The sequence below is a fragment of the Salpingoeca rosetta genome (assembly GCF_000188695.1).
Source record: "Salpingoeca rosetta unplaced genomic scaffold supercont1.8, whole genome shotgun sequence".
Lineage (NCBI taxonomy): Eukaryota > Choanoflagellata > Craspedida > Salpingoecidae > Salpingoeca > Salpingoeca rosetta.
Genome location: NW_004754926.1, coordinates 941,580 through 963,259, shown reverse-complemented (window position 1 = coordinate 963,259; position 21,680 = coordinate 941,580). Strand labels below are relative to the sequence as shown.

At 53.8% G+C, this 21,680-nt stretch overlaps 5 protein-coding genes across 6 annotated transcripts in view; 2 read left to right on the top strand and 3 right to left on the bottom strand.

Moving 5' to 3' along the window:
* PTSG_12058 overlaps positions 1-2,010 on the bottom strand; it is a gene marked incomplete at its 3' end in the record, with an annotated part of 10,761 nt that extends 8,751 nt beyond the window's left edge. Inside the window, exons 1-5 of one of the 2 annotated variants that reach the window (XM_004995351.1) lie at positions 1,755-2,010; positions 1,474-1,563; positions 985-1,151; positions 530-699; positions 295-388 (exon numbers count right to left, since the gene is read on the bottom strand). In XM_004995351.1, the coding sequence (XP_004995408.1) occupies positions 295-388; positions 530-699; positions 985-1,151; positions 1,474-1,563; positions 1,755-1,973 (740 nt within the window). In that variant the 5' untranslated portion in view covers positions 1,974-2,010. Of the gene's footprint in view, positions 1-294; positions 389-529; positions 700-984; positions 1,173-1,473; positions 1,564-1,754 lie in introns of those variants that run through there. The other variant, XM_004995350.1, reaches the window with a different exon arrangement.
* A 513-nt stretch (positions 2,011-2,523) lies between these two features.
* Positions 2,524-4,266, top strand: PTSG_03680 (uncharacterized protein; the record flags this gene model as incomplete). Its single annotated transcript, XM_004995349.1, has 6 exons — positions 2,524-2,596; positions 2,770-2,856; positions 3,038-3,186; positions 3,385-3,483; positions 3,636-3,722; positions 4,084-4,266. 6 exons carry the CDS (start codon positions 2,524-2,526, stop codon positions 4,264-4,266), a joined length of 678 nt encoding a protein of 225 aa, XP_004995406.1.
* A 58-nt stretch (positions 4,267-4,324) lies between these two features.
* On the bottom strand, positions 4,325-7,906 carry PTSG_03679 (uncharacterized protein; the record flags this gene model as incomplete). Its single annotated transcript, XM_004995348.1, has 10 exons — positions 7,803-7,906; positions 7,111-7,468; positions 6,738-6,856; positions 6,194-6,484; positions 5,912-6,033; positions 5,545-5,643; positions 5,120-5,312; positions 4,828-4,904; positions 4,587-4,662; positions 4,325-4,417 (listed from the first exon to the last, which is right to left on the bottom strand). Exons 1-10 carry the CDS (start codon positions 7,857-7,859, stop codon positions 4,325-4,327), a joined length of 1,485 nt encoding a protein of 494 aa, XP_004995405.1. The 5' UTR covers positions 7,860-7,906.
* Positions 7,907-7,980: 74 nt separating this feature from the next.
* On the top strand, positions 7,981-12,148 carry PTSG_03678 (uncharacterized protein; the record flags this gene model as incomplete). The annotated part of the gene is made up of 11 exons (XM_004995347.1): positions 7,981-8,045; positions 8,381-8,565; positions 8,848-8,965; positions 9,137-9,238; positions 9,411-9,525; positions 9,744-9,847; positions 10,066-10,126; positions 10,291-10,409; positions 10,717-10,753; positions 10,927-11,186; positions 11,542-12,148. Coding segments are annotated over 11 exons (1,397 nt in total), but the record flags the coding sequence as incomplete, so codon positions are not given.
* Positions 12,149-12,410: 262 nt separating this feature from the next.
* On the bottom strand, positions 12,411-19,842 carry PTSG_03677 (uncharacterized protein; the record flags this gene model as incomplete). The annotated part of the gene is made up of 23 exons (XM_004995346.1): positions 12,411-12,488; positions 12,663-12,773; positions 13,099-13,162; positions 13,352-13,462; positions 13,662-13,819; positions 13,976-14,125; positions 14,355-14,456; positions 14,619-14,804; positions 15,053-15,208; positions 15,408-15,516; positions 15,681-15,793; positions 15,999-16,439; positions 16,571-16,633; positions 16,783-16,876; positions 17,051-17,129; positions 17,300-17,526; positions 17,702-17,784; positions 17,975-18,033; positions 18,173-18,283; positions 18,539-18,773; positions 19,041-19,286; positions 19,454-19,510; positions 19,699-19,842. 23 exons carry the CDS (start codon positions 19,840-19,842, stop codon positions 12,411-12,413), a joined length of 3,177 nt encoding a protein of 1,058 aa, XP_004995403.1.
* Positions 19,843-21,680: the final 1,838 nt, after the last annotated feature.

Here is a 21,680-nt window from a genome sequence, read left to right as displayed (position 1 = left end):
AAGAAAAAAACAAAAACAAAAAAAAAAAAAAAGAATATGCGCATACAAGATAAGACAGAATGTAGAAGAGAGTTGATTGTAAATCATAGTAAGTGCTTATAAATAAAATGATCTATGAGCCGCGCGCGTGTGTGTGTGTGTGTGTGCGTGTGCGTGTGTGTGTGCGTGTGTGTGTGTGTGTGCGTGTGTGTGTGCGTGTGAGTGAGCTCCATGTGTGCGATATCAATGTGTGCGTGTACAACTGCGAATATGTGGGCGTGTGCAGGTAATGTACATGTGTGTGTGTGCTCTTACGCAGGTCGGTGTTTGCGGAGGAAGTCTACGATTGGCTGGTGCTTGTCGGCTGCAGCACCCTTGCCGCCAGCTTGCTTTGCGGCAAGCAAGTGAGCTGTGTACATGTGCGAGTGGTTAGGGGAGGGGCAAGTGACATGCTGTGAGAATGGCAGCCGCGCGCAAATGGCACATGAATGCATGCAAGCGAGCAAGCAAGCAACACAGGTGGCTGCCTCCAAAGTGCATTGGAACGCACCTCTGAGGATCTTTCTGCTGAACCTGAGCCTGCTCTTGCCGAAGATGCTGTACATGTTTTGGTCGTAGTATTGTGCCGCTTTGGCGCGAAAAACAGACGTACTTGGCTTCAACTCGACCTCGGGCTTCATGTGCTGCAGAAGCGCTCGTTCCAGCGCAATCACCGTGTCGCTGTGTGTGGCGTCATTGCGTGTGTGAGGATGAGTATTGGGGAAGTGTGTGTGTGTGTGTGGTTGGGGTGGAATGTTTAGATGCGCGTTGAAGCAACACACAAGGCGGCGCGAAAACAAGCTCTCAGCACCCACACAGCACACAGCACACAGCACACATACACACGCACAACACACAACACACACACACACACAGTACACAACACACGCGGCCTCCATGACTATTATTGTCCCCATCATGAGGAAGGTCAGCGACGTGTCCACCGCCAACAGCGCAACGACCCACTTTGATGGCGGGGCTGCGTCTGGGTTGGCGGCCCTGTGCATCTCCAGAATGTCGGCGAGCATGACTTCGGTGGTCGGTCGGAGCACGTGGCGGCGAATGGAGGGCAGGATGTCCCCGCTCGTGTCAATCTGCGAGTAGTCCAGGAACGCCACACGATAGTCCCGGACCTGTTGGAGCCACAACCGCAACCCGATGGCGTGAGTGCAGGATGTCAATGGCGGGTGCAGGGCGTGCAGGCTCAGAAGGGGCCAGCGCAAGTGCGCACGCTGGATCACACGCTCGCAGAGATGTGATGCAGCGATATGTTCACACATGCGCGCATACAAACTGCACACACACTGCACACACATGCGCGCGCTGCGTACAGGCGTGCGGTAATGCAAGTATATTGGGACATCCCCCGAAAGCACACTCATTCACACACACACACTGCACACACTGCACACACACACTGCACACACACACACACTGCACACACAGACTTCATACCTCCACCATGACACAGCCGTCCACTATGGGGCACTGTGACTGCCCCACGATGTCCCTCAGCATGTGGGACAGACGTCCGGCGTCAATATCCTGTTATGGTTGGCCCACCAAGCAGGGCAGAACGCAGATGTGAGGTGGTGATAACAGCATGTATGCGCATGTGACAGCGCATAAATATGTGCATGTGCAACCGTGTTACAGTTTGCAGCACATGGCGCTTCACACACGGTTGCCTGATGGAAGGACGACGTTGACACAGCATACGCTCATGGGATTCGCACCTTGAATAGCAGCCGAGATGCGCGATCAAACGGGAGCAGCGCAGGCAGCGCATCCTCTTCGCTGAATGTTGCCACAGCGGAGAATGCCCAACCATCATCATGGAGAAACAAGAGGAACCCTGGTGAGAGCTCACGCTCCACTTCCTTCAGCGAGCGAAGCATGTTGGCAACAACGCTTCTGCCCGCCACGGTTGGTTTGTTTGATTCCCCTTGTCTCATTCACCGACAACAAAGTGTGTGTGTGTGTGTGTGTGTGTGTGTGTGTGTGTGTGTGTGTGTGTGTGTGTGTGTGTGTGTGTGTGTGTGTGTGTGTGTGTGCCCTTGCAGGCTTGTCGACCATCCAGCACTTGCTGGAGCGCGAGCCCACAACGCAGATTCGGGCCTGCATTCGACGCAAGACAAACGATGAAGACCTCAAGGACCTCCCAATCGAGGCATGTTTTGCGAGATGCTTCCCGAGCATTGTTTGTTGTTGTCCATATGTTGCACGACCTCTTGCAATCAGGATGCAACCACCCACCCACACTCACTCACACTCACATGCTCACCCTCACACTGGCTCACCCTCACACACTCTCACACTCTCACACTCTCTCACACACTTACTCACGCTCTCACACACACACACATACAACCTCACACGCGCACACGCGCACACACTCACACATACGTGCGCTCACACTGGCTCACCCTCTCGCCCATGCGCACACCCCAACAACGACACACAACATAACAACCCACAACACAAAAGGTTATTACTGGCGACATAATGCAGCGGCATCTACTTGATCCTGTGTTCGAGGGCGTCAACAGGGCATACTTTGCAGTGCCCACGTCCCAAGGTATGGCAGCTTGTGAGGGTTCACACTGTTCCAGTACACTTTCGTGCGTGTGCCCCATGCGTGTAACCACGGCATCCTGGCACGCTGCAAGGTGTTGCGGCGACTTTGCCTGACTACACCCTTTTCTTTGTTGCTTGTTTCTCCGTGCGGCGTCGTGTGATTTGCCTCGACAGACCGGGTCAAGGTCACAAAGGCGTTTGTTGACGCTTGCTTCGACCACGGTGTCGAACACGCCGTCATCGTCAGTGTCATCGGAGCAGGTTCGCAGCAATTTGCACAGGCGGTGGCGAATATGTTTCGTCAAAGGCCGGTTCTTGAGTGGAGAGCTCCATCTGCGATATTCTTGAGTCACGCCTATTGCGTGCACGTACACACGACCACACGACCCCCGCACAAGTTACTCAAACGCACTCACATCCTCGCATATGTGCATGCTTGTAGATACTCGTGACACGGTGTTCCACCAGCAGTTCAAGGAGATCGAGGACTACGTCCTGGGGCGCGCAGACAAGCCCGTCCGTCTCAAGGTTGGGGATAAGGGCCAGGTCCGCTTCCGCCCAGTCATCCTCCGCTGCGCCATGTTTTACCAGGTACAGCTTCGTGCAGACACCTGCAATCAGGCAGCTTGTGACCTGTGGGTCGTGTGATGTGGCTCTGCATCGACCCACGCACATCGGCACTCACATTCATACACACACACACATACACACATACACACATACCCGCACACACACACACACATAAACACACACACACACACATACACACACACACACGAACCGCAACAGAACATCTACAGCTTTGTCCCTGTCCTGAAGGATGGACACCTGTACTTGCCTCTGCGAGACGGCAGCCTCGGTCATGTTGACATGGAGGACGTCGGCGCGGTAAGCGACCACGTACTTGGAAGCCATCACGGCGCCTCTCTTCCCTTTTGAGGAGTCAGAGGGAGGCGGCGATGGATTGTGCCTGTTACATACCCATAACAACCGCCTGCGTGCGTGTGCACTCACCAACTGAAATACGTCAATTGTGGCAGTGCATTGCGGAGATCCTTGTCGGGCCCGAGCGCTTCGACAAACGCACCTACAACCTCGTTGGCGAGTACCAACGCGGCAACATCATGGTGAGAATGCTGACGTGTTGATGTAGCGATGTCCGCGCACCGACCGCCACAGATGTGGGCGGATCGACATCAGCCAATGACAGCTTTGAAGCGTGCCGAGCGATGATACGATCTTGTACGTTCAGCCGAGGCACAATGCACTCACACACATGCACACTAACGTTCACACACGCATGCACACACGTGCACAAACACTCACACATGCACAAACACTCACACACACACACACACACACACACACACACACACACACACACACACACACACACACACACACACACACACACACACACACACACACGCACACACGCGACCACACACACACACACACACACGCGACCACACGCACAAACATAAACAGGCATCGGCCATTTCCATGGGTGCGCGTGTTCACTGCACATATGAGAATGTGGAGCCCGACGTCGTCATCCAGTCCCTCAAGGTCACCACCAGGGCCACGTGCTTGGTTGTTGTGACCCGTGACATTGCGCAGCCACGGGCAGCCTTGCGACTTGCTGATGTGCGCTTTTTTTTTTTGAAGTAATGCACGTACTCATGTGCCTCTTTGCGTGTTTGTCACTCAACAGGAGCTGAAGGTGCAATCATGGCTGGCAGATGCACTGACAGACCTTTACGTCTGGTCCACACAAATCGCAACGAGAAACAACACAGAGGTCACACACAGAGCCAGCCAGCTGCCATTAGCAACACACAGACACACACTCAAGAACACACACACGCACACACACACACACACGCACACACACACACACACGCACACACACACGCGCGCGCGCACACAGACACACAGACACACAGACACACACACACACACAAAGCATGGGGAGGGTGGCATGTGCGCACCTTTCCGGCAGGATCGCCGAGTTCGTTGCAGGTGATGTCAAGATACTTGAGAGTCGTGTTCTTCTCCAGCATCTCTCTGCAGTGCAACAGCAAGCACAATTGGTGAGAAGCAACGAACTTGTACACGCAAATGGCGCACACCAGCTGTTACCCACCGCGCCCCAGGCTTACAACAGAACGCACACCCACGCACCCACACATACACACACGAGAGCACGAGAAAACAAGCGCGAAATCGCACCCAAGGGCTGCGGTGGAGCGATGGGTGAGGTTGTTGCTGCTGACGTTGAGCGTGGTGAGGGTTGAATTGTGCGCAAGCTGACACAACACAGAGCACACAAACGAAATGGGGGAAAGGACGGTGAGAAGCTGGCCCCGACATCGAGCGTTCGCATATACGAACACACGCACACATTACACACACCACACATAGTGCTGGTGTCTCAGACACAACCATTAAGCCTCCCAAGTGCACATTTGCAATAACACCGCCGTCCCCGCACGCGTCAAAATGGCAGCAAGGCGCGCCCCACCTCCTTGAAAAGAGCGTATGCGCCCTTGTCGCCTATGTTGTTGAGCCGCAAATCCAGCGTGGTCAGCACGTTGTTGTTCCTCATGGCCTTGGCCAGCGCCAGCGCGCCGTGCTCAGCAATCTGGTTGTTTGCCAGGCACAGGTATGTGATCTTCGAATGCGCGTTCAGCAGTTTGGCCAGTCCGCGCGCACCCCTGCAAAGGTGGTGGTGGTGGTGGTGGTGGTGACGGCCACAATTCGAAGCGGGAACAGAGTGTGCAGTATGTGAGCCACATGCAGCAAACTACGCCACTCAGTGCACAGCTATCAACGCCAAAATGACGAAACACACACACACATACACAAACACACACACACACACACACACACACACACACACACACACACACACACAAAACCAGATATGAACACACGCACGCGGCATACTTGTCTGAGATTTCGTTGTGGGAGAGGTCGAGGCGTGTGAGGAATTCGTTGTCCAGAAGTTTGGAAGCGAGACGGCGAACGTGGCGGTCGTTCATCATGCTGCACATGGGCCAACGAGATCACATCAGGTGTAAGCGCAGGCGCACAGATTTGCAGCCATGGAGGAAGACAGTAAGCACACACAATCACATACACAGACCCCGCACCCCCCCCCCACACACAGACTACCACATACACACACAGACTCACAGACTCACAGACACAAACAACAGTGCAGACGTGACTGAAAGCAGGACACATGTATCAAGGGCGGGACACAACACAGAGCGGTATCACTTGGTGCAAAGACGGCCTGGGCCCAGCTCACCTTTCTGTCACGGAGAGGGAACGCAGCTTGCCGCTGTACTTGGCACACTCTGCCAGCATCTGTGCATCGCCGGACGTCATGCCGAACATGGACCAGTTGAACTTCATCCCACAGTCCTTGACCTGAGCAGCCACACCAATATACCCGCATGAGTAAACGCCGGCTACGCTACAGATATGGCAGACACGCACACGCGCGCACAAACACGCAGATGCGTACGTGATGGCAAGCACGACCACACACTCAGCACGCACAGCATGTGCAACGCGCGAGTCACAGCACCTTGTAGCAGAGACTCAACGACTGGAGGTTTGGCAGCTGCTCGACCACTGCGCCAATGTCGAGATGGTCTGCAATCACAGAATCGTCGTCGTCATCATCGTCATCATCATCATCATCGTCGTTGTCGTTGCCTGCGTTCCCGGTCGCGTCTCCTTTGTCCTTGTGGATGGCATTTGGATCATCAAGCAGGCTGATGAGGCGAGACGCGTCCTTCCGTGAGGATGACAGTGCGCCCTGGATGCTCAGCTCATCTGGCAGCGCGTGCGGTGCAAGCACCTGCTCTACCGCTGCCTACACACGGAGAGCAAAGTCGCGCATGCGTGTGCGTATCAAGATGAGCAACATGGTGTGTGATCGAGCAAAGATGGCGCGTGTCAACCGAGAACGCCGGGGTAAGGAGTACATGTCTGCAACAGAAGCAGCACCCGCCAAACTGCGACACTCATGTGATAGCGAGACAATAGCCATGCGCGGGTTACGGAAGCTGTGACACGACCCGCTGACCACACACACACACACACACACACACACAACCAAAGCGAACCTTGGCTGGCGGCTGTAGGCTTGTGATCGTCAAGGACACGACGTATTCCTTGGCGAGGGCAAGCACACGGTGGAGCGGCTCCTCTGCACTTGTGCCTGGAATGTATGACTCCACCATATCTGTGGAAAGCGTCAAACGGAAGGATGGGGGCAGAAGTTAGTGAGCAGGCGCGCGGCGTAGGTGGGTGAACGCAAGGTGCTGGGCGTGTTGTGTTGGATGTCGATGTGCAGTGTAACAACCTTCACTTGTACATGGACCACGTTTGCGTGTGTGTGTATTTGTGTGTGTGTGTGTGTGTGTGTGTGTGTGTGTGTGTGTGTGTGTGTGTGTGTGTGTGTGTGTGTGTGTGCGTGGACCACGTGTGTGAACGCACTTTGCACGTATTTCTCGAAGAAGAGGCGCTTCCATGAGTCGCCGTGCTTGGAGACATCGTGGACCTGATCTGTCATGATGGTAGCAGCGCGCTTCCAGTAGTTTTCGTCGGAGATGAGCTTCACAGTAAGGTCCAGCGGGAGATTGGAGGGCAGCTCGTCAAGGACGCGCTGGCGAAACTCTGGTGGCAGCTGGTCTGTGACTGGGTGGTCCTTGAAGTTGCGCACGATGGCGCCGACACAGAGGTCGACCAGTGACGGCACCCGGTCCTGGTTCCACGATTTGTCCTCGGCAATGATACGGCGCATACGACGAGGATTCAGTGATCCTGGAGCCAGCACATCTCCACCTTCGGGTGTCTGAAACGCGTCACAGGTGGCAATGAGCCTCACCACATGATGGCTTGCACAGGCGGGAGGCGCACGCTCATCATGACCCTCGACTTGGAGAGACAACACAAACAGACAGACAGACGGACGGACGGACGGACAGACAGACAGACACACCGAGAGAGAGAGAGAGAGAGAGACAGACAGACAGACACACACACACACACAACAAAAGCTACCTATGCAGACAAGCAAACAAACAACAGACAGACAGACAGACAGACAGAGACACAAACATACAGACACAGACCGACAGACACACAAACACAGGAACGCACAATAGCTACCGACATACACAACTGACCTCCTTTGGCAGCTCCACCTTCCTGAGGGTGGCTGTCTTGGATGTCTTGCCAGACATGGTTGGTGGGTTGTTGTGGTGGTGGCGGTGCTTGCGTTTGCCGTTGCTGGGTGAAATTTTTGTGGTGTCGCATCTCACCTGGCGACAACCGCCGCCGCCGCCGCGGACATTTCGAAAATTTCGATGTTGCCTTCAAGCAAGCAACACACCAAGCTGCCAAGCAAGAGAGACCTTGTTCCCAAGCAAGTGAGTCAGCGGTGCCAGTGCGTTGGAGGTGTGGATGAGGGTGGATGAGGATGGATGGGTGGATGATTGCTTGACTGGTTGGATGGATGGTTGGATATTTGGATGGATGAATCAGGTGGTTGTCTTCGTGCTGTTTTTATTTGCTTCATCTGAGCATATCATTTGTTCTGTTGTGTATGTTACATTACTGATTTAACAGTGCGCTTCTCTCCGTTGTTAAGCTGCCCTTGCTTGCATCTCTCCTTCACACACACACACACACACACACACACACTTTTACACATGCACACACACACCTTACACTTACACACTTACATACACACGTACACACTCAGTTTCTTTCTGTCATGAGCTCTCCCAGGCTAGTTCTGCCGGCAACGCCAGAAGCCGTGTCGTGCATGCGCAATGTGGGCACGCTGGAGCCATCACAGGTCTTTCGCCTGCAAACAGCCATGGCAAACCCCATCAAGCTGCGGAGCGGCACGTTCCTCGCCTCGTCTTGGCCGACCGTCGAAGCCAGGTTCGCCTTATCGGCAGCGTTCCGTGTCGGAAACTCAGGAACATGGGCACACACGCGCAACACCAGCCACACACCACCACTTGTACCACTTCTACCACCACCACCGACACCACCGGCGGCAGCTCCACGCAACCACAACACAGTCCCGCACAGTCACACACACACACACACATCCTTATTGGCGCCTTAATCCGTGCATCTTCCCGTGTCTCCATTCACCTTGGACACGATTGGCCGCGTCTCTTTGCCCACGTGTTGCCATCGCCTTGTATGGTGTATCAGGCCCTTGACGCTGGCGTGGGAAATTGCAGATCTGTGCGAGAAGCGCGGTATTGCCGTGAAGGACGTCCGGCTGGAAGGACACATTGTCGCGTATTGCATGGACCCGGCCAAGGACTGCGTGAGTGTGACGTGCGATGACATGAGGTTGACTGGTTGGAGGTGATCTTGGTGCTGGCCGTCATGTGATAATACCACCTTCCTCACGTCCTCTGTATCGCGTTCACTGACCTTTGCACGGCTGCATGTCCTGGTGGATCGGTGCTTCTCGTGTGGTGCCTTACGTGAGCAGAAATTGCTTGAGGTCGTGTTTCGCTTGACAACGACTAGCCGCGACGCCCTGGTTGCCACACGCGAGGTTGTTCTGGATGCCCTCCGCAAATACCTCCCCAGCGTAAGTGCGTGTGGTGTTGGCACAACAGCTACCTTTGAGGTGTAGAGAACAGGAGCAGGCTTCGTTACCCTGCTCAACCATCACTTGGTTCTATGCTCTGTTGCCCTTGCGGTTTCTTGTCACTCACTTCGTTCCCGTCACCGTGTCCTCACATGTTTCGGTATCGCTGCAGCGATGGGCAACACAAGATGCGCACATGGTAGCCGCAGCATACATGCAAAGCATGCAGATCACACCTCCCGACAACACGGACGACATTCACGCAACGTTCCTCGTGCCTGGCACAGGTGTGGAGTTGATATCGATATCGGCCAGTGTAGTCGAATACGTTTATGTTGCCTCATCCATCCGCCCCCACGCTGGTTGGACTGTGTTGTGTTGTGCGCGGTAGCGCAAGGAACAAAGCTGCGATGTGTCGTCTATCTGCGTCAGGCTTGGAGTGTTAACGTGCCCAACACCAACCAACCAACGAGGTTTTTTTTTTTTTTTTGCATTGCCATTACAGCCGGATCCCCGTCCATGCAGTGCAAGTTCGTGCAGCGTGCCCAGCCTCCGCCGACGCTTGACGAATATGGCGTGCAAATCCTCCTCACCCGGGATCAACTCACGGTGCGGAGTGTGTTTTGATGGTGGTGAATTCAACAGTATGCAACACAGAGAGATGAGCAGTGCCTCTTTCAGAATGGGTGTTGTGTTGTGTTGTGTTGTGTTGTCATGTCACATCACACACATCGTTGACTCCGATTGCTCAGTTATGCTGCTGACCTAAATACATACCTCGCGCATTACAATGGGCTTTCTCGATGTTGATATGGTCGCTTCTGCAGACGTTCCTGCAAGCACACGCAAACGGCTCGCGCCTGCGCCCACCGTGCACACCAACACCGAGTAAGTCAGTGGGAAACGTGCCTGCTAATCTTGCGATGTGTTTGAAGGGTTGGCCGCAAGCCTGGCATTTTCAGAGCCGTTTCAACTTTGCGACTCGCTCACAGTTCGCCCGATTGTTGTTCGCATCCTGCATGATCTTTGCGTGTTGATGTGAATGCACTCAGCTGTGCGGTTTGAGTGCTTGGTGGGAACGCCGGAGCAGGCCCTGGAAGTCCTCACACCAAGCAGACGCGTTGCTACAAACAAGAAGAACAAGCGTGCGCCGCTGCAACCCATTTCTCAGGTGAAAAGAAAAGAGCCACGTCATGTCACACAACATCACTGCACAACTTGGTCGCAAAGTGGTGCGAGCGTCAGTGTATTGTTATTGATGACACCGTTCCACGCTTGGCCAGTGAAAAGGCGACATGCTTTGTCCTCTGTTCATGCGCCTCATCTCCTGTGTCACTCAATGCAAACGCACACATACACGTATGCACACACACACGTACACACACGTACACACACGCACACACGTACACACGTACACACACACACATACACACACACGTACACACACACACACACAATTGCTCATGTGAATCCGCTAGCCTTCATGGAACACTCCGATCAAGCATCAGCCAACAGGTGGGCAGGCACGTGGATTGCATTGCTTGGGAACCGCCACAAACATACACACGCACTCGTGTGCTGTGATTGAAAGCCTTTGAGGCCAGAGATGATTGGTGCTGTCGCATTTGCGTGCTGCGTTCTCATGCTGCGTTTCGTTCTGCTGCGTTGCTTCCTGCTTGTTGTCACAGCAACGGAGCTGCCGCTGCCCACAACGATGAAGGGAAAAGCCGAGGCTTATTCGAGCGCAGCAACGAACCAGTGCTTTGATTTCGTCACCTGCTCCTGCTGGAAGAGCTCGAGCACAGACCAGAGCTCGAGAAGAGGCACATCTTCCTCCTTTGCCTCCAGTGCCACCACCCCTTCTTCGTCATCTTCATCCATCCAGTCGCCAGCATCGTCGTCTCTGTCTTCTTCCACGAGAACGTCCGCCTCTGAGACGCCTTCCTCGGTGTGTGCGTGCGTGCGTGCGTGCGTGCGTGTATGCGTGTATGCGTGTGTGTATGTCCGTGTGTGTATGTGTGTGCGTGCGTGTGCGTGCGTGTGTGTGTGCGTGTGCGTGTGTGCGTGTGTGTATGTGTGTGCGTGTGTGTATGTGTGTGTGTATGTGTGTGTATGTGTGTGCGATTGTGCTGTGGGTCAAAGCCAGCTCCTGCTCGTGGCTACTTCGTGGCAGATCGCATGCACCGCCTGCAAGCGCTTGTACACTCACGCTGTATTGTTGAATAAGATGCTGCAGCTGGCATCGTGCATGCATTCCAGTACCTCGCTCACAGCACAGTCCTGTCACTCGTGTTTCCAACCAGGTTCATATTGACCAAGTGGTCGTGTGCGACGTGGATCGGCTGACGCGCGCTCCACTCTACACAATGCAGGCGCAGGTTGTGCCGCCACCGCTGCCTGGCGATGCACAGGGGAAACGTGCGTCTCTTGTGCACATGCCACGGCTGCCACCGCAGCGCCACCCACTCTCCTACACCGCGACCAACAATACTCGCCGTGCCACAAACCCACGACCTCCTCCAGTCCGCCTCTGACAGGCGCACGCGTGCACAGCCCATGCTTGGTTGGCCCGTATGCAAGCGCGTTTGCGCGTTTTGATTGTTTGTTTGCGTGCCTGTTGCCCTTATCCTCTTATCAGTGACGTGAGATTGCATACCATCCTATGCACTGACCTGTCGACCTTCCATTGTTATGTTCCCAGAAAGCAATCACTGGCCCATTACTTTTCGTGGGCGGCTGCCATTCTTCTGCACGCAGCTTGCGCCCACATTGTTCGCGTTATCGTCCCATTGACAAGTGGTGCATCGGCACGTTTGTTATGTTATGTCACGCGGCCTTCGTCTTCAAGCTTTTATGTTACAACTCGCATGTTGGGCACTCCCAAAACTGAACTGAACACTTCTCAACACGATAGGAATTCCACCAACACCACGAAACGACACACGTGGGCACACAAGAAGCAATGATGAGCATAGGCCAATCGGGGAGAGAGGTAAAAGGAGGAGAAAAGAGGAGGAAGGGCTTGCATACAACAGGGATCAAGTAAAACTGGGCAGAGTAAAAGTAGACAAGCAAGGTAAGCAAGGTAAGAGGAAAAAACACGACGACAAGAAAACAAAGGCACACGGAGGACATCACAGCGGGTGCCGAGTGGGAAGAGGGGGAGGAGATGCTACACGGTCGCCAGCAGACTTGGTTCGTCGTAAGCTGCGCCTACCAAGTCGTTGTTGTGCTTGTTGTGCAGCTTCATCTGCAACAAAGTGTTTGAGGGACGAAGGAAGTGAGCGGGGGGAAGAGGTCCAGATGGAAAAGGAAATGGAAAAGGGAAGCTCAGACACAGAAACAGGGATAGACACAGAGGCAGACAGAGCAACAGGCACACAGACGCACGCACAAGCACGCACACAAGCGAGCCATGTCTGACCTTCTTCTCTTGGTCTTCGACATCAGCCAGCTCGTAAATGCCTTCAGACTTGCGGCTCATCACGCTCTGATTACGCGCCATCGCATACACGTGGTCAACAGAGCCATCCTGCTATCATTGAGGGCGTGCGTTGTGCGTTGACAACAGTGAGGAACAGGAGGAATACCCACACACACATACACACGTACATAAATACATGCTTACACACACACACACACGCGCGCACACACACGCGCGCACACACATGCACAAACAAACATACACACAAACAAACAAACAAACAAACAAACAAACAAACAAACAAACATACATACATACATACATACACACATACATACATACACACAAACAAACAAACAAACGAACAAACATACAAACATGCACATACATACATACATACATACATGCATGCATGGAGGTTGGAAACCGAACCGACCTGATTGCGGACGCCGTTCGGTGTCGACGTTGGCGAGATCCCACGCTGTTCAATGGCCCGGTTTCTGTGGCAACAATAAAACACACAAGCAGACACATTGCAAGTGTGAGGAGACACAAAACACGACAAGTGAAGCAGAAACCTCAAATCCGTGGCCAAGTGCCAACCCAACCCAACCCAACACACGCACACACGCACGCACACGCACGCACACACGCACACGCACACAAGGGCAATCGTGGGTAATTCCAACCTGGCCTTGGCGGTGAGGGCCTGAGAGAGCACTGTCCAGCGGTTGGCAATGTCTTCATCTGAGCGGCCGGGGAGAAGCTTGGCAATCTCCACCCAATCGCCGCCAAGTTGCCTGCACACAACGCACAGCACCACAGACATCGTGGAATGAGCGGTGGCACTGACACACTCAAGGAGCAGGCAGCTTCTTCATCCTGAAAACTCGTTGACAGTGTACCACCATCACCTTGCGCACACTTGCACAACAAAAGACACAGTCACAACATCAACACAAACGCAAACCCAAACCCAAACACATATGCAGCACTTACAGTTGTCCCTGAAGGAGGACGCGGTCTTCTGCCTCCGACCACGGGCTGCTCCTCAGCTCGGGGTTCTTTGCGTCTGTGAAGTACGTCACAATCTTCTGCTCCTGCTTCTTGTCAACTGGAACGCGCTGCCCATTCCGCTTCTCGCGTGTATGGATTGTCTGGCAAATGACGAACGAAAGCAAGAACAATAGCAGTGCAAAACACAATGAGTGTATATGTGTGTGTGTTGTGTGTGTGTGTGTTGTGTGTGTGGTTGTGCTCGCAAAGGAAGGCAGGAATGATTGTTCGAATATGACGGTCCTTCGAGTACATACCTCTTTCTTCACTTCAATCTGCACACAGGCCTGGTCCCTGAACGTGCGAATGGTTTCCAATGCATTCTGCAATCGCTCCTCAGAGGACTGCAGCGCCTCCTCCATTTGCAGAAGAACGGCATTCTTGTCCGCCAGCTCGCGTGCAAGCTCCTGTATGTTAGCAAGACCCGGGCGGAATGTTGAGCGAGTTGAGTTTCAAAGATTGCGCCGTCACACACACACACACACACACACACACACACACACACACACACACACACACACACACACACACACTCTCTCTCTCTCTCTCTCTCTCTCTCTCTCTCTGTCACACACACACACACTGTCACTCCCTGTCTTTCTACACTCATCACACAAGTGACAGCAGCTACAGCACCTCAGCTTCGCGGGAGTGGTGTGAGGTGGACTGACGACTCTGGCGGGCGGTGTCCAGCTCAACAGTCAACCGTGCAATCTCAGCACACGCCGTTTGTAACTCCTTATAAAGGGCGCGAAACAAACATCGTCAGCGAATGACTTCAAGTACAGAAGTGCAGAGAGATATAACAGTAGGTGGACATTCCTGAATAAATTTGTGCAAAACAGCCAAGTAGCCGGTTCATCCACGTGCGCTCGTGTGTGTGTGAATGATGAGCCAAACCTTGCGCAGGCGGGCGAGTTCTTCATCGGCCGACCCGGCCGACTTTTTCTTGTATGCCTCGTGCAGACGCTTCAGCATGCTCTTGAGGGTCTTGTTCTCCTTACGCAGCGCGGCCATGGCCTGGATGTTCTGAAGCGTGGTCGTCTGGGTTGATGTGTTCAGCTCGCCACCCAGCCGCTTATTCACCTGTGCAGGCACAAGAAGCGTTGGTGTCAATTGCCATGCTGTGAGTGAAAAAGGAGCACACACATGCACGCAACACACAAACTCAACACAAGCACGCACGCGCACAACACGTGCACACGCAACACACAAGCGCAACACAAGTACGCACGCGCACAACACGTGCACACGCAACACACAAGCGCAACACAAGCGCAACACACGCACGCACGCGCGCGCACACACACACACACACACACACACACACACACCGAAGAAGTGTCTGCTGCGGCAGCTGGTTGGGCCTCGCTGTGTGAAGCCGCAAGAGCCTTTTCACGCAGATCAACAGCCTCCTTGGCACGTGCTTCGGCCTCCTCCGTCAGTTTGCGTTGAAGATCCAGCTCAGATCGCAGCTGCTCAATCTCCGCCTGCACACAGTCATACAGACATCGGTCGTCGTGAGAACAGCAGTGCATAGGCACACAACACACGCGTGCTGGTTCCAGGCAACCGTTCCTCATCCATCGCCCCACCAACAATGAGACGCACACGCGAACAAGTGCATGCACGCACATGCACGCACATGCACGCGCAAAAGCATGCAAGCAACGCAGGCCGTGAGCGCACCTGTGGCTCTCCGCGCATGGCGAGTTCTGCTGTTTGAGCGACAACCATTGCTTGCAGTGCCTCCATCTCCTTCTTCATGTCAACCACTTCCTTGCGCTCTTCCTCAAGCCTACGTGGCGTTGCAGGCGGAGCAAATCAGCACGGCCGCAGTGGCAGCGTCAGTGTCGGGTGTTCTGATGCAGCCATGCGTAGGCACAGACACCCACATAGACAAGCACAAGTCGGCACATAAACAACACGGAAAGACGGTAAATTGGCAAGGGCAAGACCGACCTTGCTTGGTCAGCTTCGTATTCCTCCAGCTTCGACTTTATCTCATCCATGGATTCTTGGCCACGAGTGCGCTCTGCTTCCGACTCAAGCAGGCGAGTCTCAAGCTGCTTGCTCTGTGCATGCAAAGCGTGCAGAAGGTATGATATTGGCAAAGGGTGAGCTGCTGCGTGGCAACCAACGACAGAAGCAGAATACACCGTGATGCAGCAGCACCAAAACAAGCACACGCACACGCAGACACACAGACACACACAGACACACACAAGCACACGCACACACCAAACCAGCATACGCACACAAGCGCACACACACACACACCTGTTCACGCGTGTCACGCAGCTCGATCATGGCTGCGTTGAGACGTGCGTTGAGGGATTCCATCTCCTGCTTGGAAGCGCCACTCGACGACGCAGCGGACTTGTCGCTCTCTTCCTTCGCGCGCAGCTGCCGCACTTCCTTCTGCAGGGAGTCTCGCTCGTTGGTGAGATCAAAGGCCAGCGCCTTCTGTGAAGCGAGTTGCTGCTGGAGCGTCTTGAGATCCGTGTGGAGGTCGCTGGCGTCCCCTGTGTCTGTCGTTGCCTCCGATGAGGTGCTCTGGGATGTCACGCGCTTACTGTCTGCCAGCGCCACCTCCAAGTGCTCCTTCTCTGCCTTGAGCTGCCCAATCCGCTCTCGCATGGCGGAGAGCTCGGCCTTTGCACTCGCCTCTGCGTTGTCCTTCTCCTTCAGCGTGTCTGTGAGCGCACGCTCCAGCACCTCCTGCAACACCGGTCCATGGATTTGCAAAGCAGGGCATTTCATCCAGCATGTGAGCGCCACCAGCTTCACCAAAATGCTACGAAAGGAAGCGAAATCAACAAGTACGGACGGCATGCAAATTGAACACTGACGTTGTGGTCATGGAGGTCCTTGAGTTGCTTCTCCAAATAATGGATCTTAATCCCTTCATCCGACTGCAAAGTTGAGAGGACGCACAGTGGAGAAAAGGGTAAGTGTGTGTGTGTGTGTTTGTGCGTGCGCGTGCGGTGGCACACGGAAGAGAAGCGACTCAAGTCAGACTAATATAGTGATACAGATAGACAGAATACATCTGCATACTCACAGCATCTGCAGCCTTGCGGAGGAGAGCACTGGAATCCATGTCGTTGCGCTCCTTGTATTCTGCCAGCGTTTGACGCAGCTCACGAAGTTGCATGCTGCACAATCAGAGAAAGTAGTGGCGAGGGGACGGGTGTGGAAAAAAAGTGAGGAAAGCGGCGAGCTTGCACCATTGCTTGCATACACACAGCACGCAGCACACACCAGAGAGCACACAACACACGTAGTAGCGATCAAGAGCACCCGACATGTGCTTGCTTTGCGTTACGTACTCTGAGAGACGCTTGGCCTTTTCCAACGTCTTGATCTTGTCCAGAGCTTGCCGCAGCTCGGCTTCAACCGATTCATGGGCTGGACAAAGTGTGTAGCAGGCACGGTGTGTGGTCGTGAGATCCAGCAGAGTGACAGCAGCACTACGGGCAATGCCAGGCGTGGCAAGTAAATGCGCCACTGCACTCAAGCATGAATCAAGCGAGTGAGTGTGTGTGTGTGTGTGTGTGTGTGTGTGCGTGCGTGCTTACATTCGAGCAGATCGAGGTTCTCTGACTTGACGCGGTGTTCCATCTGACGGCGATAGCTGGCGGCATCATCCTTTTCGGACTTGAGCTGTTTCTTGAGTTTCTTGTTCTCCTCCAGCAGCGCGCGTGCCTCCGCGGCAATGATGGTGGACATGCCCGACTGCGTGCCAGACTCGAGGAGGCCGGAGAAGGCGAGGCAGAACTCGTCAAAGTCCAGCACGCCGTCGCCACTGAGGTCATTGTGTGTGCACAAGCAGGGCAATCAAGGTGTACGTGAGCATGGAGCCAGTGCAACAACGATGGCAAACAAAACGGCTCGCCAGTCGCGCGCTTCTTGTATATTCTCGCGCAATGGTTGACAGGTTTGCAGGCGTGTGACCAAGTGCACATCACATCACATCACACCTTGAGTCGACGTCTTGCATGATGCGTTCGGTGATGTCTGCATCCAAGTGGCCAAGGGCAAGGCCGTACTTCCCAAGCAGTGACTGCAGAATGCAGCAGGTTTGTTCGTTGGAATTGAATTCACATTAACATGAGTGAATGTGTATCAAAACAGCGATGCTAGTCCGTGCAGCACGACATTCGGCACTTGCAATGCAGGCCGAGAGCAAGCAAGCAGCGAAGCCATCGCATTTGCATCATTCAAGGGCTTGTTTTGAGCTTTGTTTTCGTCACCTCATCCTGTAGCATGCTGCTCAGCTCCTCCATGCCAATGGTGCCGTCACGGTCCTCGTCTACACAGTACAAGTGTAACCATGGTCGTCAGTGAGCGCACGACTCAAAATGAGTGAGTGTGTGTGTGTGTGTGTGATGGTTGGGCAAGTGCATGCAAGCATGTGTGCATGCAACAGCACGCGCATCATCCATCCATACCTGCAATGTTGAACAGTTGCCACAGAGTGTCGAGTTTGTCCTTTGGCATCATCTTTGTCACGGCAGATTTGGGTGGCGGGGTGTTGACCACGGCATTTTGCCTCGACATGCCTGCGTGTGCAAGTAAGTAAGTGAGTGAGAGAGAGTGAGTGAGTGAGTGAGTGAGTGAGTGAGTGAGTGAGTGAGTGAGTGAGTGAGTGAGTGAGTGAGTGTGTGTGTGTATGTGAGTGAGTGGAATACGGCACAATTCAGAAGTGAGATGATGCAAGGGAGGAGAAAGACAAGGCGGTTGGATGTCCAAGAACCACAGCCTGCACTTGACGCTGATCCATTGTCAGCGCGATATGATGCGCTAACATTACTGACCCATGGCGACGGCGCTGAGTTCTTTTGGCTCTGGGTTGCGCAGCATACGCATGTCCAGTTTGCCTTCGAGGTTCAGGGCGAGGAACTGCTCTTGCGATAGGCATTCATCACGAGCGATGCCGAACTTGTTGTTCAGCACGAGATCCTGTTCGCGCTCGTTGGTGATGCCACATCGCTTGCCAAGCATGTGCGCAATTTCATTTCCCTCCACTTTGCCGTCGCCGTCCATGTCCAGCTAAAACAAAGCGCGTGTGAGTGAGTGGGAGTGTGTGAAAGTCAGTGAGAGTGTGTGAATGTGAGTGAGAGTGTGTGAATGTGTGTGTGAGGGTGCGTGTGCGTGTGTGTGCGTGTGTGTGAATGTGAGTGAGGGTGAGAGCAAGTGTGAGTGCGTGAACGTGCGTGTGTGCGTTGGTGTGATTAAACATGGACTGAGATGCAAGGTAGCATTGTTGGTGTTGCGAGTGGTGCATCGTGTGATGACCTCTGCCACAGGTGCGGTTACCTCGTCAAAGAGGGTCATGGCCTGCACGGCCGTCATGGATGAGCGCTTTGCGGCACGGCCCGAGGCCGGACGAGCCTCGTGCTTGCTTGGTGTGTCACTGGCGTGCTGTTGCTGGGTCATTTGGCTGTCATCCATGCTGACGTTGGTGACCATGCTGTCGTCCAGTGGCTGGTCGGGCCCTGTTTCAGCGGCCTGCAGGGTTGTTTCAAAGTCCAATCCCATCTTCTCCGCAACCGTCACAAACTCCTGCAAGCAAGTCAAGTGTGTTGAGTCCATTCAGTGTGTGCATGCACTTGCGTGTGTGTGTGTGCATTTGTGTGTGTGTGTGTGCTTTTGTACATGTTCATATGTGCGTTGGTGTGCGCATGCATATGTCTGTGTACGTGTGCATGCGGGAAAAGCACGCTCCTGACCTGGAAAGAGATGCGCCCGTCTCCGTCAAGGTCCATTTCCTGCAAGATGGCAGGGATCTGCATGCAAGCACGCATGTATGCGTGAATGAGTCAAGGGTGGGTTGCATCTCTCTGACACTCGACGCGGGGTCAATGGTGTCATTGATGTTGGTGTTGATGTGGAAGTGCGCAAGTGTGTGCGTGTGTTGTGTGTTGTGTTTGATTGATTGTGTTGTGTTTGAGTCAATGGCAGTGATGAACAGAACCTGCTGCTTGCGGAGATCTTCATCGACAACGCCGATGATGTACAGGAACTGGTCCAGCTCCTCACGCTCAATGTACCCCGACTCATTTTGGTCCAGGATGTTGAAGAGCCGCTGCGCGCTCTGCGTTGAAGCCGATGATGACATGGCTGTCGTTTGATAGAAAGAGAAAAGAAAGAGAGTGTGTGAGTGAGGAAGGGCGGGGAGTGAAGGGGATGAAGGAGGTAGATTGCAGGCATGCAAGTGTGAGTTGAAAAGCGATGGTTGACAACGAGTTGCAAATCTACAGATGGATGGATACATGCATAGACAGGTGGAGGCAGACAAACGGATAACTTCGGGCAAGCAAGCAGGCAAGCAAGCAAGTAGGCAAGCAAGTAGGCAAGCAAGCAGACACACACACACACACACACAGACACACACACACACACACACGCACAGACAGACAGACAAACAGACAGACACACAGACACATAGACACACAGACACACACACGTCGAGCACTTGCCTGCAGGCGGTTTTTTTTTGTCTGCGTGCTGTACCGCTGCTGCTGCGACCTCTAGGGGATGATGCGTTGTGCCTCCTCCACCTGTTTCTTCCTCTCCTTCCGTGATTGCTTTAGTTTGCGCCGTCGCTCCGCACGCTGCTGGTGATGGATGATGTGGGGCCAAAAGGAGGGGGGAGGGCAGCGGAATCAGCAGAGGTCGCGAACGCCAAGAAGCACAAAGGAATGAGAAAACTTGCCAATGCACATGACAACAACATTGAGGGACCAAGGCGCTACGTGGCAACAGTGCCGGTGATACAGCAACCACCAGTCAACAAGCAACAGTAGTCGACAAGTCGCCGTTGTCGCCACACACAGACACATGCACATGCACACCAACCTCCGTCTGGTCGCTGCGCAAAGGGGAAGGGGATCGCTCACAGATCAGAACGAACAAACTGTGTGATGTAATGAAACCGCAAACAAACGGGGTGCGTGTTTGCTTCACTTGCTTGCAGGGTGTCTCTTCTTCTTGCTTGCTTACTTGCTTGCAGGCAGGGCCGTAAGCCTCTCTCACTCACACTCTCTCAATCTGGCTTGGGCTGATTGGCTGGCTTGGCTTGGCGTGCTTGGACGTTGACTGTGCTGATGCTGGGGAGGAGGAGGAACAACAGGCAGCGGTTTCTTGCGCTTGCTTTGCTGCTGCTGCGCTTCTTGCGTCTGCTTTGTTTGTCGTTGGATGTTTGAGAGCGAGCGAGGCTTTCAACAACAACAACGAACACTGGTGCACACGCGCTGGGCGGCTCACCGGAAAAACGCCACACAACGCTTCACCCCAAACACGCAAACGGTTGCCTGCATGCATTGAAACCTCGTGTTCGACACCCTGACCAAACTCGAATGACAAAAAAAAAAAAAGGGCGATTGCTGCGCGACACCGCGACACACAAAATTATACAAGAATGGATCATAGGGAAACACACACACACACAAACACACAGACACGCACACACACAGACACGCACACACACAGACACACACACACACACAGACACACACACACAGACACACACACACACACACACACACACAAGCCACTCGCGCGCTCTCTCTTCTCTGTCTGCACTCTCGCTGCTTGGTGCCATTCCCATGTAACTGCTGCGCTGCAGATGTGGGTTTTTATGTGTACAGGTATCTTCGTCTTGACGATGAATAACAGCGTGTGTCAAAGAACAGAACAGACCCAAGAAGCAAAACAAGCAAAAGAGGCAAAATGAAGCGGGAAGTGAGAAGCAAACGCACACCAACACACACAGACAGACACACAGGCAGACACACAGACAGACAGACACGCAGAAACACACACAGACACAGACACAGACACAGACACGCAGAAACACACACAGACACAGACACAGACAGACACACACACACACATGGACACACACACACACACACACACACATGGACACACATGGACACAGGGATCAGCAAGCAT